The 15,252-nt window shown below is 42.0% G+C and overlaps 1 protein-coding gene across 1 annotated transcript; it reads right to left on the bottom strand.

Moving 5' to 3' along the window:
• Positions 1-2,107: 2,107 nt before the first annotated feature.
• On the bottom strand, positions 2,108-7,792 carry LOC130190829 (dual specificity protein kinase CLK4-like). Its single transcript, XM_056410457.1, has 11 exons — positions 7,718-7,792; positions 6,157-6,269; positions 5,266-5,332; positions 4,950-5,063; positions 3,783-3,949; positions 3,467-3,561; positions 3,231-3,360; positions 3,045-3,127; positions 2,849-2,928; positions 2,329-2,419; positions 2,108-2,257 (listed from the first exon to the last, which is right to left on the bottom strand). Exons 1-11 carry the CDS (start codon positions 7,789-7,791, stop codon positions 2,108-2,110), a joined length of 1,164 nt encoding a protein of 387 aa, XP_056266432.1. The 5' UTR covers position 7,792.
• Positions 7,793-15,252: the final 7,460 nt, after the last annotated feature.

A 15,252-nucleotide genomic window follows, 5' to 3' on the forward strand; every position in this document is an offset into this window, starting at 1 on the left:
AATGGACATTTTCAAATGTTTGATTTTGTTTTGCTGTTATAAATCTTTTTTTTTACTTGGTCTGAGGAAATATTCAAATTTTATGAGATAGGATTTTAGAGTTTTCTTAAGCTGTAAGCCATAATCAGCAATATTAAAAGAATAAAAGGCTTGCAATATTTCAGTTGATTTGTAATGAATCCAGAATGCATGACATTTTTGTTTTTTTAATTGCATTACAGAAAATAAAGAACTTTATCACAATATTCTAATTTTCTGAGACAGTCCTGTATATATATGCTGTCTAGTTGCATTCACCTAAAAAGAGCCTTGAAGTAACGCATGAACACTCTCATGTCTTCTCAGCATAAGTCCCATATATATATATATATATATAAGAAGAGACAAAATGACCCCAACAAATTATTACAAATAAATACAAAACTACAAAAGTTTAACGAAGAGACACGAAATGAAAAAAAAAGATGACGAATAGAAACAAAATAGCAAAGAGACACAAAATGACCAACCCCCCCCCCATCCCTTGAATGTTTACAGAAAGACACAAAATGATAAAGAGACACACAATTATTACAGAGACATACATTTACAAAAAACACACAATTAGTACAAAGAGACACAACATTACAAAGGAAGATGCACAAAGACAAATAAATATACAATGACCACAATTACAAATACAGACAAAATGACCAACCCCCCCCCGCCCCCCCCCCGGATGTGTACAGAAAGACACACAATGACAAAGAGACACACAATTATTACAGAGTGACGTATATTTACAAAAAAACCACAAAATGATTAGAAAAAGACTAAATGTCCAAATAATTCAGCAAAAAGACAAATAAATCTAAAATGATCACGTGACACTAAAGGCTTTTTAAGAAATACTAAACGAGACACGTAGCAACAGCAAAAAGCGGCAAAAGCATCATCAAGTCTGTGTATTGCTCCGACGGTATACGAGACGCCGTGGTTCTTCTTCTTTTGTTTACTGTTTATCTTTATTAACGTTCTTTCTGTTAAAATACAAGAAATCGACATGCAATCCGTGTGCGACGCAAAGACAAACACTTTAGTTTTTTGTGGTTTGATTGAGACGTTTCACCAACGCCAACACGTTTCTAAATGTTTCCGCCTGTGAGAAGATCCTTCATTTCCTCTTTGAGTGGTTTCGTTGGATGACAGAATCACACCGCCAGTAATGACGCTAGAGATAATATGGTCAAATTTAATGCAACTGTTTTTAGTTATTAACCCTTGTGTTGCCTTCGGGTCATTTTGACCCGATTCAATATTTAACCCTCCTGTCGCCTTCGGGTCAATTTGACCCGATTCAATGTTTAATGTCGGTGTTCTTTCGGGAGTCAACAAACAAACATAAAGTACCTCACACTTAAACTTGGAAAACAATATTAATTCTAATAATTTTCTGGAGATTATAATAGCTGGGGTCATATTGACCTCAAGGGTAAAATATGTTAGTAAATATAAAGGTAACAGGAGGGTTAAACATTGAATCGGGTCATATTGACCCGAAGGCGACAGGAGGGTGAAACATTGAATCGGGTCAAATTGACCCGAAGGCAACACAAGGGTTAAAAAAGTTCGTTTAGAATATTGGTAAAAAAGAATCAAGACACATCAAAATACAAAATATTTACTGACAATAATGACAATCGATGACGGAGAACGCTGAAATATTCATCTCAACGTTTTCCCAATAACAGGCTGGATCATGATGGGATTTTTAAAAAATGACTTCAAGTAGACAAGGAATGCTCTCTAAACATTTTCAACTGTAAACAAAACCTGAAAATAATCAAACTCATCAACCCCAAACTCAGTTTTGTATGGCAGCGCTTCAAAGCTTCTACGAGGAACTTTCCTTTAATGTTGATTCTGGCGGCCCCTGTGGTCAGAGGCGGTAGTGTCTCCGAGCGCCAGACTCCCTTTAGACCTGTAGGTCCTATAGATAGAGGATCAGGACTAAACTGAGACTGCTTTCACAACCAGATACAAGTTCCTCACTGTAACTTTAAATTACAGCCCGAGGTATATGTTGAATATATATATATGTGTGTGTGTGTGTGTGTGTGCATGCGTGCTAGCTGCGCTGCTTCTTAGCCCTCAGCGGGCTGAAGAACGGGTGCCACAGCGCCTCCTCCAGCGTGATCCGTCTGGAGACGTCGTACTCCAACATCAAGCCGAGCAGGTCGAACAGCTGCCTGTCTTCCTCGCTCGTCCTCTGCATGAGCTGCAGCGAGAGAAACGACACGGGGTTAAAACTCGCGGCCGCGGCTGATTGGCCGATTGCGGTCCGCGTACCTTGAGAGGTTTACAGTGTTTCCTGACGTGGTCGTCGGGGGGGCTCTGCTCGTCCCAACGCAGTCGCTCGTTGTGCACGTAGTGCTGCTTTCTACACACAACACACGGGTCGGCAGAATGTTTAGCAACAGACCCAGGTCCCAAGTGGTCCAGGAGGACTCAGGGGGCCCACAGAGGATGGCCCAGGTCCCAAGTGGTCCAGGAGGACTCGGGGGACCACAGAGGATGGCCCAGGTCCCAAGTGGTCCAGGAGGACTCGGGGGGGGGGGGGGGGGGGGACCCACAGAGGATGGCCCAGGTCCCATGTGGTCCAGGAGGACTCGGGGGGGGGGGGGGACCCACAGAGGATGGCCCAGGTCCCAAGTGGTCCAGGAGGACTCGGGGGGACCACAGAGGATGGCCTAGGTCCCAAGTGGTCCAGGAGGACTCGGGGGGGGGGGGGACCCACAGAGGATGGCCCAGGTCCCAAGTGGTCCAGGAGGACTCAGGGGGGGGGGGGGGGACCCACAGAGGATGTTACCTGGTTTGTTTCAGCAGGTGGACGGGAATGGGTCCCAGGATTCTCTCCATCATGGCCAGATGTTCTTTACTGTTGTGGGTCTGAAACAGGCCGGATAGAACGACTCACTCCTGTTTCTGTGTGTGCGTGCGTGTGTGTGTGTGTGTGTGTGTGTGTGTGTGTGTGTGTGTGTGTGTGTGTGTGTGTGTGTGTGTACCTGGAAGAGTGGGTGTCCCAGGTAAAACTCCATGAGAACGCATCCCAAGCTCCACACGTCACACGACTGGCTCCAGCCCAGATCTGTGCACGGATCATGAGACATAAATGGTCCAATTTAGTAATAATGTGTCTGTGCATGTGTGTGTCCGTGCATATGTGTGTGTGTGTGTGTGTGTGTGTGTACCCAGTATGACCTCTGGAGCTCGGTAGTGTCGCGTTGACACCAGGGATTCGTGGTGTTCGTGGTCGAATGTGGCGGTGCCAAAATCCACCACCTTCACATCCAGACTCCTCAGCTTCCTCTCCTCACACTTCTAACACACACACACACACACACGCACACGCACACACACACACACTGCCTCACTACGTGGCGAACCTTGCAACGACACATTTCTTTGCGGTTCACGAAGCGCTTACCGTCTCGTGGTTGTACTGCAGGTCAGAGTCGGAGCAGACGAACAGGATGTTCTCCGGCTTCAGGTCTGTGTGGGTCAGCTGGTTACGATGCAGGACTGTGGAACACACACACACACACACACACGTACACACACACACACGTACACACACACACACACTTGTACACTTATCCACAAAATCCCACTTTTGTTGTTGATAAAGGTAGTTGTCGTAATTTACGGCTATTCCCTTTGGGTTCGTAACATATGACCAGATAGCGTTGAGGTCAGGGGTCAGAGGTCACGGGGTGCGGGGGGGGGGGGGGGGATGGACTCACAGCAAACGGCTGTGAAGATCTGGAAGGCCATGTGTCGGATCTGCTCCACGCTGAACGGCAGGAAGCCGTTCAGCCGCTGGAAGTCGAAGGTGCTGAGGCCGAGCAGCTCGAACACGATGCACACGTGACCCCCCAGGTCGAACCGGTCCAGCATCCTCACACAGGCACTGGGAGGAGAGAGAGTCGGGGGGGGAGGGGTTACAATAAAAGTTTCATTATTGCTAAAATATTAGAGGAAAAGATTTTTACAGGGGAACATTTTGATATCTCTTTGTTGCGTAAAGCAGAGAAACTGACGATCTTCTCCATGTATTTAGTTAGAAATGTTTATATAAATCAGGCTATGAGGGATATCTGAACAAACCGCTCTGTAAAAAGTGTTACGTTTGGTGGATGTGAGAGCTGCTGACGGAGACTTATGGATCAGAGTCTGAGAACAAACTTGTTTTGAGAAAATGGCTTAAAGGCATGAAACTAAAGATGTGAAACTCAACCAACTCGTCCCCGAAAGATTTTTCCGTTAGCGTTTTTTTTCTGTTAAAGGTTTTTCCGTTAGCGTTTTTTTCCTTTTGCAGTTTTTCCGTTATCGTTTTTTTTTCGTTAGCGGTTTTCCCCTTAAAGGTTTTCTGCTATAGGATTTTTCCGTTAAAGGTTTTTCCGCTAAAGGTTTTTGTTATAGGCTTTTTTCATTATAGGCTTTTCCGTTAAAGGTTTTCCCCTTAAAGGTTTTCTGCTATAGGATTTTTCCGTTAAAGGTTTTTCCGCTAAAGATTTTTGTTATAGGCTTTTTTCATTATAGGCTTTTCCGTTAAAGGTTTTTCCGTTAAAGGTTTTTCCACTAAAGGTTTTTCCGTTAAATGTTTTCCCCTTAAAGGTTTTCTGCTATAGGATTTTTCCGTTAAAGGTTTTTCCGCTAAAGGTTTTTGTTATAGGCTTTTTTCATTATAGGCTTTTCCGTTAAAGGTTTTTCCGTTAAAAGTTTTCCGTTAAAGGTTTTTCCGTTATAGACTTTTCTGCTATAGGATTTTCTGTTAAAGGTTTTTCCACTAAAGCTTTTTCCGCTATAGGCTTTTCCGTTAAAGGTTTTTCCGCTATAGGCTTTTCCGTTAAAGGCTTTTCCGCTAAAGGCTTTCCGTTAAAGGTTTTTCCGCTAAAGTTTTTTCTCACAATCTGCTGTCGTCGTCCAGCCGGTTGATCTCCTCCAGCACGGCGATCTCGGACCTCGCCGCTTCACGGAAACACTCGAAGTCCCTCATGATCTTCACGGCGACGCGTTCGTCTCTAAAGAACACTTCACAAATTAATAGTCATAAATAATATAACAATATTAATAATAATTATGCCCTTCAAACCGAAAGGACCAAGAATCTATCTCTGGTTTTCGGGCTGCTGGATCAAATCGATCTGAGTCTCATGATGGATGGAGACCAGAAAGGCTCTAGGATTGGTCGGTTTGGATCTGACAGTCTCATCCCGAGCTTACGTGTCTCTGTCGATGCACTCCACCACCTTCCCAAAGGCTCCTTCTCCCAGAGTGAACACCACCTCGTCTGGAAGAGGACAGAGAGACATGATGGTTATGAAAACAGCCGGACGTTCACAATCATTCTTTAATCTGATGGGCGATGTGTGGATGTTATTCAGGTTTTAGGTTTTTCTTCTTTGCGGTGTCTTTAGGAATGTTTTCAGCGGTTTCCCAGTTTAAGACGTCGGATTCTGTTCTTTTGTAAAAGATGTTAAAAAAGACAAAGCTTGAAGAAATATGTGCAGTTACGGGCAAAACAATAGTAGAACATCTGTGTTTCTAGGCCAGAAAACAAGAGTAGATTCATATCAGGATAAATACGAAAACAATTTAACATTGTTTATTAATGTGTCAATCGAAAGTATTTCTGTATCTTCCGCTCTTACATTTAATTAGAATTAATTAGATACTTTCAAACTCTCATTAAACTCAGAACATCAAATATTGTGATGTTAAAACTGGCCAACTATTGGTTTCTGTTAATGGTCAATAGGAGTCCTCAAAGATTATGATAAAATATAACGGTAAAATATAATTTAATGTTTTAATTTTGCCGTAAAATATAACGGTAAAATAAGACAGATTCTTTATTTTTAATTTTTTTACATTTAATCAACATCTTGTACATATATATATATATATATACTGAATATTAAAAAACACCGTAGGAGGAATATTGTCTTTTTCTGAATTAAACATAATATTTTTAACATGTAAATGTCAGTGCAAAATTAATTTTGATGAAATCTCACCAATCAATCAATCAAATCTTAAACATCAAAATCTTTTAAAAAGCATCAGAGTTAAGAGACAGAGAAGACACAGAGGACACCGACTGCTATCCAGTACATCTTCCTTTCATCAGGAAGCCGACGTGATAGGCCAGGTGGCCCTCTTCCTCGTCCTTTCCCGGGGGACTCTTCTTCACTCCTCCATCATCATCATCAGAGGCATCGACAGCGCTGTTGACAAGAAAAGCAGATTGGAGCCGGAGCGAGTTGTCGTCGGGCAGATTGTCTCGTTGACAGATGACACAAATAGATGAAGACGAGGCGATGAAGGCAGCAGTGTGACACACGGACAAGAGGAAGACTCACAACATCACCTCATTCCAACAGTTTGAAAGAATGAATGGATGTTGAAATACTGAGTTAGGTTTAATAAAGATGAAATACTGAGTTAGGTTTAATAAAGATCATAAAATACTGAGTTAGGTTTAATAAAGATGTTGAAATACTGAGTTAGGTTTAATAAAGATGTTGAAATACTGAGTTAGGTTTAATAAATATGAAATACTGAGTTAGGTTTAATAAAGATCATAAAATACTGAGTTAGGTTTAATAAAGATCATAAATTACTGAGTTAGGTTTAATAAAGATCATAAAATACTGAGTTAGGTTTAATAAAGATGAAATACTGAGTTAGGTTTAATAAAGATGTTGAAATACTGAGTTAGGTTTAATAAAGATGAAATACTGAGTTAGGTTTAATAAAGATCATAAAATACTGAGTTAGGTTTAATAAAGATCATAAAATACTGAGTTAGGTTTAATAAAGATGTTGAAATACTGAGTTAGGTTTAATAAAGATGTTGAAATACTGAGTTAGGTTTAATAAATATGAAATACTGAGTTAGGTTTAATAAAGATCATAAAATACTGAGTTAGGTTTAATAAAGATCATAAATTACTGAGTTAGGTTTAATAAAGATCATAAAATACTGAGTTAGGTTTAATAAAGATGAAATACTGAGTTAGGTTTAATAAAGATGTTGAAATACTGAGTTAGGTTTAATAAAGATGTTGAAATACTGAGTTAGGTTTAATAAATATGAAATACTGAGTTAGGTTTAATAAAGATCATAAAATACTGAGTTAGGTTTAATAAAGATCATAAATTACTGAGTTAGGTTTAATAAAGATCATAAAATACTGAGTTAGGTTTAATAAAGATGTTGAAATACTGAGTTAGGTTTAATAAAGATGTTGAAATACTGAGTTAGGTTTAATAAATATGAAATACTGAGTTAGGTTTAATAAAGATCATAAAATACTGAGTTAGGTTTAATAAAGATCATAAATTACTGAGTTAGGTTTAATAAAGATCATAAAATACTGAGTTAGGTTTAATAAAGATGAAATACTGAGTTAGGTTTAATAAAGATGTTGAAATACTGAGTTAGGTTTAATAAAGATGAAATACTGAGTTAGGTTTAATAAAGATCATAAAATACTGAGTTAGGTTTAATAAAGATGTTGAAATACTGAGTTAGGTTTAATGAAGATGAAATACTGAGTTAGGTTTAATAAAGATGAAATACTGAGTTAGGTTGAATAAAGATCATAAAATGCTGAGTTAGGTTTAATGAAGATGAAATACTGAGTTAGGTTGAATAAAGATGTTGACATACTGAGGCTTCTGAGGAGCTGCAGAGCTGGAAGCTTCCGGCCTCTCCGTCGGCGTGGTCGTCTGTTTTGGGGCCATCGGCGTCTACCAGCAGCCCGGAGGACAGAGGGGAAGGTTTCCTGTTCAAAGGATTCACTCAAGTGTTTCAGCCACTGAAACTCTCAGATTGCGGACATGCCATTCACACTTGTGGTTTCTCTCTTCCTTCGCGTTCCTCGAGTTCTTATCCATCTTTTCATCACCTCCTCCTCCACTCCCGCAGTGAGTTACTGCGTCTGTCGCTCTGCCATGTTTACCTTTGCAACGGATGTTAAAACCTGTAGATGTTGGACAGATTTTAATATTCTAATGCGTCCACACTTTTCCAAGTTGGAGAACGTTAAGAATTTTCCTTTGAAAAAATATGAATATATATTTCTTGAAACGTGAAATGCTTTGGTGGACTAGCCCGTGAAAGCCGAGGGGATTTGCTTTTTATAGCCGACAGCGTGAAGGAGTGTTAGACTTTCCAGGGCGGGAACTGATCCGCGCCTCCCGGCTCGGCTTTCTCCGATTGGCCATAAATCAGCGCTGAGGACGACTCACTCGCCCCGGGTCCCCGTTGTGACTCGACACGCACCGGACCCAACACCCACAACTCTCCAACCACTGGGGGGTGGGGGGTGTATGTTAGTATCATAGACCGTTTATAAAAAGTAAACCCATTGGTTTGTGGACGACAGTTTTGAAGCCCCCAGTTCGACATTTTGACCGTCACCATCTTGATCTTTAACTGTCGCCATCTTGGTTTTTGGCCAAAAGCATCTTAATCTTTGGCCGTCGCCATCTTGATCTTCTGTTGTCGCCATCTTGTTTTTTGGCTGTCACCATCTTAATCTTTGGCCGTCACCATCTTGGTCTTTGGCCGTCGCCATCTTGGTCTTCAACTGTCGCCATCTTGGTCTTTAACTGTCGCCATCTTGGTCTTTGGCCGTCACCATCTTGATCTTCAGTTGTCGCCATCTTGTTTTTTGGCTATCACCATCTTGGTCTTTGGTCGTCACCATGTTGGTCGTGTTAGGCTGTTGCCATCTTGCTTTTTGGCTGTCACCTCTTGGTCTTTGGCCGTTGCCAACTTAATCTTCAGTTGCCGCCATTTTGTTTTTGGTCCGTCACCATCTTGGTCTTTGGCCATCTTCATCCTTGTATTTGGCAATTGCCATCTCATTTTTTTAAAGGGAGAGGGCGGAGCTAAGGACAACCGAATGCTTTCATGAAGTATAAAGGCCCCGCCCTAAAGTACACCCTGCTTAAAGGTCTGTTTGACTTTAAATAGCTGATAATTTACTAAAAGGACGGATTGTTTTTCTCTGGACCGAAGTGTCGGACAAACCAACCGACTATCTGAAATCCCGTTGCTAATTGTTGACGGTTTGACGCCATTTGTTTTCTTCCTTGAATGGGATATGATCTAATTCAATCCAGATGGTTGAGATAGGTGACTGACACCTTCAATTAAAGGGGATTATTCCTCCCTATCAGTTTTAGTTTAACAGTTCATCTGATACAGCTTGAAATATACTGAGATGAAATCCAACAACAACCCACAACGCTCAAACAATGATCACGATGTCTGTGAATCACACGGCACGCAAGTGAGTGCAGCACTGATTCATGGACCATGCTAATTATACTGAAACACAGAACTTATTCTTTTTATATCCTCAGTAAAAGCAGCATTGAAACAATTGTTTTTCTATTTCATATATTCATTTGAGACACTAATTCATTATTTTAAGATAATATGTAATTATTTTGAGATATTAAGTAATTAATTTGAGATATTAAGCAATAATTCTGAGCTATTAAGTCATTCATTTGAGATACTAAGTCATTATTTTGAGATACTATGTAATTATTTTGAGATACCAAGTCCTTATTCTGAGATACTATGTCATTATTTTGAGATAGTAAGTTATTATTTTGAGATACTAAATCATTATTTTGAGATACAAATTGATTATTTTGAGATATTAAGTAATTATTTTGAGTTACTATGTAATTATTTGTAATACTAAATCATTATTTTGAGATGCTGAGTCATTACTTTTAGATATGAAGTCATCAATTGTAAATACTTAGTCATTATCTTGTGAAACCAATTCATTAATTGTAAAAACAAATGAGCTTCCATATCTTAGGGTTTTTAATATCAGAAGAAAAAACTATTTCTGCCGACCTTGCGATAAAAGGAATACGGAAGTCCCCGTGTACCGGGAGAGATTCCAGCTCCTCCTGGACTTTGCTTACCCGTCTTTGCTGCTGATGCTGCGATGTCTCCTGGCTCTCTGCTCGCTGGTCTCCCGTTGGTCTGTTGGAGTAACTTCCCCTCCTCTCTTCTCCAGCTTTCCTCCAACACTCGTTTCCAAACAAGGAGAGACCGAACTGGCGTCGCGATGAGACATCTCGTCCCGCGGAAAACCAAGACGTGAACATTCACTTCTAGGCCGTAAAAAGTCCTCAGCCAGCTGCAGTGAAAAGAGACACGAGTCGCTGCCCGGCCCCCCTGTTCTGACCCAGCAGGGGCTCCTCTTTCATCCCCAAGGAGAAAACATAGTGTAGGGAGAGCGGGGTAATGTGAGACACCGGGTAATGTGAGACACCCCCTGTATCTAGGCAAAGGAACCCATTTGTGGTAATGTGAGAATTATGTTTTCAAGCCCCTCCCATTCCCCCCTTGCCATGAAAAAGAAGTGGTGCTGGTGCTGTGTTAAGTATGTTTTTTCACAAACATTTGTTTTTTGCATGTAAAAGTAAATTTTCCTGCTGTGAACTAAATCAACTTTTGTGTCAAAACATTGATTTAGGTGGAAAACCATATATCATACATGTCGATGAACCTCTAACATATACAACCATGTGATTGATGCTAGCTGAAGATTAGCCTGAATGGCTAAGATATGTTGTTTTTTCTAAAATAGTGGCTGTGGGGTAAAGTGAGACAAATGTTATGGGGTAAAGTGAGACAGTTTACCCCAAGTTAAGTTTAGTCTTAAACATATTTGAGTGTAATATTACATTAACTAGAACGGGCACTCGGTAGAGCGCATACCTTCGCATATCACAAGATTGGGCATTGAATCTTGAACATTTTGGCATTAGTTGCATGCCAATTGGACAAAAATGTATCGTGCTATGGTAAAAAAATGATTTTGACCTTTCCATGACCTTGACCTTGACCTTTAACCCGATTGATCCCAAAATCTAATCAAATGGTCCCCGGATAATAACCAATCATCCCACCAAATTCCATGTGATTCAAGAAGATTTGACCTGTTCATGACCTTTGACCTTGACCTTTGACCCGATCGATCCCAAAATCTAATCAACTGGTCCCCGGATAATAAACAATCATCCCACCAAATTTCATGCGATTCGGTTCAATACTTTTTGAGTTCTGCGAAAGATTTTGACCTGTTCATGACCTTTGACCTTGACCTTTGACCCGATCGATCCCAAAATCTAATCAACTGGTCCCCGGATAATAAACAATCATCCCACCAAATTTCATGCGATTCAGTTCAATACTTTTTGAGTTTTGCGAATAACACGCATACAAATAAATAAATAAACTAGAATGGGCACTCGGTAGAGCGCATACCTTCGCATATCACAAGATTGGGCATTGAATTATGAACATTTTGGCATTAGTTGCATGCCAATTGGACAAAAATGTATCGTGCTATGGTAAAAAAAGAGTTTGACCTTTCCATGACCTTGACCTTGACCTTTGACCCGATTGATCCCAAAATCTATTCAAATGGTCCCCGGATAATAACCAATCATCCCACCAAATTTCAGGCGATTCAAGAACATTTTGACCTGTTCATGACCTTTGACCTTGACCTTTGACCCGATCGATCCCAAAATCTAGTCAACTGGTCCCCGGATAATAAACAATCATCCCACCAAATTTCATGCGATTCGGTTCAATACTTTTTGAGTTCTGCGAAAGATTTTGACCTGTTCATGACCTTTGACCTTTGACCCGATCAATCCCAAAATCTAATCAACTGGTCCCCGGATAATAAACAATGATCCCACCAAATTTCATGCGATTCGGTTCAATACTTTGAGTTCTGCGAAAGATTTTGACCTGTTCATGACCTTTGACCTTTGACCTTTGACCCGATCGATCCCAAAATCTAATCAACTGGTCCCCGGATAATAAACAATCATCCCACCAAATTTCATGCGATTCGGTTCAATACTTTTTGAGATTTGCGAATAACACGCATACAAATAAATAAATAAATACACGGCGATCAAAACATAACCTTCCGGCATTTTCAATGCGAAGGTAATTATGTTGTATTTGTAATATCATAAACATTGTAGAAAAGCCATCATGCCAAGAAACTACACCAGGAAGACAACATGGGGCCAAACACCCCTTGCAGAGATGGAGAGTGCAGCCGCTGAGGTCATGCAAGGACATAAGTCCTTAAGAAAAGCTGGAAGGGATAGAAATATTGACAAGACAACCCTCAAAAGATTTATAAAGAGAAATAGAAAGGGGAAGTAAAATCAGTATCCTGGGGTACAGTAGCTGAGGCAAAGAGAATATTTACAGATGAGATGGAGGAGGATCAAACACTTGAAACAACGAGCTGACCAGTTCCATGGCCTTGCTCCAGTTGATTGCCGTGAACTGGCATATGAGTTCTAATCTAACTGGTTCTATCTGTCATTTGATTGTGAATTAAAACATTTTGCATTATATTTTGTTTTATAGGATTTTGTTCGGAGTTACTTTCAAGTGTTTAAATAAATGTGCTTAATTGATCTTAATCTCCATGATTCTATGACTAGTCCGATATTAGTTTTGGAATGTGTGGTTGTCAATCTAGCTGTCAGGATTGTAACTATTACAACATGTGTTGTTATGGTAGTTTTAAAATGGAAAAAGTAAGTGGATCACTTTACCCCCTTGATTTCTCAGGTCTGTCTCACTTTACCCCAGCTTCGGGGTAAAGTGAGACACAAGACCACTTTTTTTGAAACAATCATATTTTCACTGCCCTTTGTTCAAAAGACATTCTGATAACGTACATTGCTCGGTAACATCCTGAATTAATGGGAAATGAGTACGTTTTACTGATATATCATTTAAGCTCGCCTAGAGGGGAGCAAATGTAAAAAGTGGATCACATTACCCCGCTCTCCCTACTGTGTCTGGAACCGGGTTGTGTGATGGACTCCACCGGACCCCCAATATAAAGGGCTCATCAACCCCTGTTGCGTAATAGATCATAGGGGGTTTCATTTGGTTTCATTTAAAATCATTATTCTCTGCTTTTTATGAGATGGGACGGATTGGAAAGAGAGAGAGAGAGCAAGAGAGCGAGAGAGATAGAGAGCAAGAGAAAGAGAGAGCAAGAGAAAGAGAGAGCGAGAGATAAAAAGAGCAAGAGAGCGAGAGATAGAGAGAGCAAGAGAAAGAGAGAGCAAGAGAAAGAGAGAGAGAGAGCGAGAGATAAAAAGAGCAAGAGAGCGAGAGATAGAGAGAGAGAGAGCGAGAGAGAGAGCAAGAGATAAAAAGAGCAAGAGAGCGAGAGCGAGAGATAGCGAGCGAGATAGAGAGCGAGAGAGAGAGAGAGCGAGAGAGAATGCAGCACATGGCCGCGGGTTGGACTCGGCTCTGGTTCATGGTGGTGCTCGCACATCGTAAAAAAAAAATAGATGTAAAAGTCACAAAAGGCAATCCGTGGTTTCGTGAACACGGGCGCCATATTTGTTCGTGTTGCTTGGCGTAAAAAAATGAAAACCGCGTTGAAAGTGTTTGTTGGACCCATCCAGCTCCCGTCAGGCCACCGTCAGGGCGCGACCACACCAGACGAGACTCTCTAAAGCGTAGCCGCTCCAAAAACGCCGTGGCAAAAACGCGCCGGGCAAAACAGCGTGGAGCGCCTCTGGAGCGCAACCAACCGCTGACTTGGGGTTCACGATATTTAAAAAATAGAAAGGAAAGAATACAGAAGGAAAGCCCGCCTCCTGCTTGATCCTATTGGCTGCCTTGGGCCTCCTGCTTGATCCCATTGGCTGCCTCGGGCCTCCTGATCGATCCCATTGGCTGCCTCGGGCCTCCTGCTTGATCCCATTGGCTGCCTCGGCCTCTTGCTTGATCCCATTGGCTGCCTCGGGCCTCCTGATCGATCCCATTGGCTGCCTCGGGCCTCCTGCTTGATCCCATTGGCTGCCTTGGGCCTCCTGATCGATCCCATTGGCTGCCTTGGGCCTCCTGCTTGATCCCATTGGCTGCCTCGGCCTCTTGCTTGATCCCATTGGCTGCCTCGGGCCTCCTGATCGATCCCATTGGCTGCCTCGGGCCTCCTGCTTGATCCCATTGGCTGCCTTGGGCCTCCTGCTTGATCCCATTGGCTGCCTTGGGCCTCCTGCTTGATCTCATTGGCTGCCTTGGGCCTCCTGTTTGATCCCATTGGCTGCCTTGGGCCTCCTGTTTGATCCCATTGGCTGCCTTGGGCCTCCTGCTTGATCTCATTGGCTGCCTTGGGCCTCCTGTTTGATCCCATTGGCTGCCTTGGGCCTCCTGTTTGATCCCATTGGCTGCCTTGGGCCTCCTGCTTGATCCCATTGGCTGCCTTGGGCCTCCTGTTTGATCCCATTGGCTGCCTTGGGCCTCCTGCTTGATCCCATTGGCTGGCTCGCCGAGTGTGACATTGATGAGCGGTGCGCCTCCACACCTCGTGCTTAAAGTTGAGAATATTGTAACTTTTAAGCGCGCCTAAAGAACGCGCCGCACGGCATTTAAAAGGCGCCGTACCATAGGAATCAACGGTTTTGCTCGCGACGCGTTTTTGAGAGTCGCGTCTGGTGTGATCGAGCCCGAAGTGGTTTCTGTTGACGTCGGCATGGTAACCAGGAGAAAGAGATCCTAAAGTCTTTCCATTTGGATGTTTTTGCCCTGAAAAAAATTAAATAAGCACAAAAACAAGTGAAAACATTTTGTGACTATTTCCACGACCAGTGTTGTTTTACTTGACTCTACTCGGGGGGAGAAGACCCTGTGATTTAGGTTTTTTTTACTTCACTTTAATGAGTGAATTTGTATTATTTGGTCTTCGTTGGGCGCGAGGCCGAGGGAGGTGGACTGGGGGAAGCTGTTCTGTGTGACGCACATCAACCAGCTTGTTATTTCTGTCCTAATCATAAAAAATAAAAATATCCCCACACTTAACAACTAGCATAGTTCACATTTTGAAACTAGATGCCCCGTCGTAGGCGCTCAGAAAACGGGTTCGGGTGGTTTACTTTGACTGTTCCTTATCTATCGTATGCACTGAGTTCATTTAGGATTGTATGGAAATATTTACAGTACATTTTGTTGTTTATTCCTGTTTTGACCGGGACCACACACACACACACACACACACCCACACACACACACACACACACACACACACACACACACACACACACACACACACACACACACACACACACACACACACACACACACACACACACACACACACACGG

The sequence above is a fragment of the Pseudoliparis swirei genome, chromosome 3 (genome assembly GCF_029220125.1).
Source record: "Pseudoliparis swirei isolate HS2019 ecotype Mariana Trench chromosome 3, NWPU_hadal_v1, whole genome shotgun sequence".
NCBI classification, from domain to species: domain Eukaryota; kingdom Metazoa; phylum Chordata; class Actinopteri; order Perciformes; family Liparidae; genus Pseudoliparis; species Pseudoliparis swirei.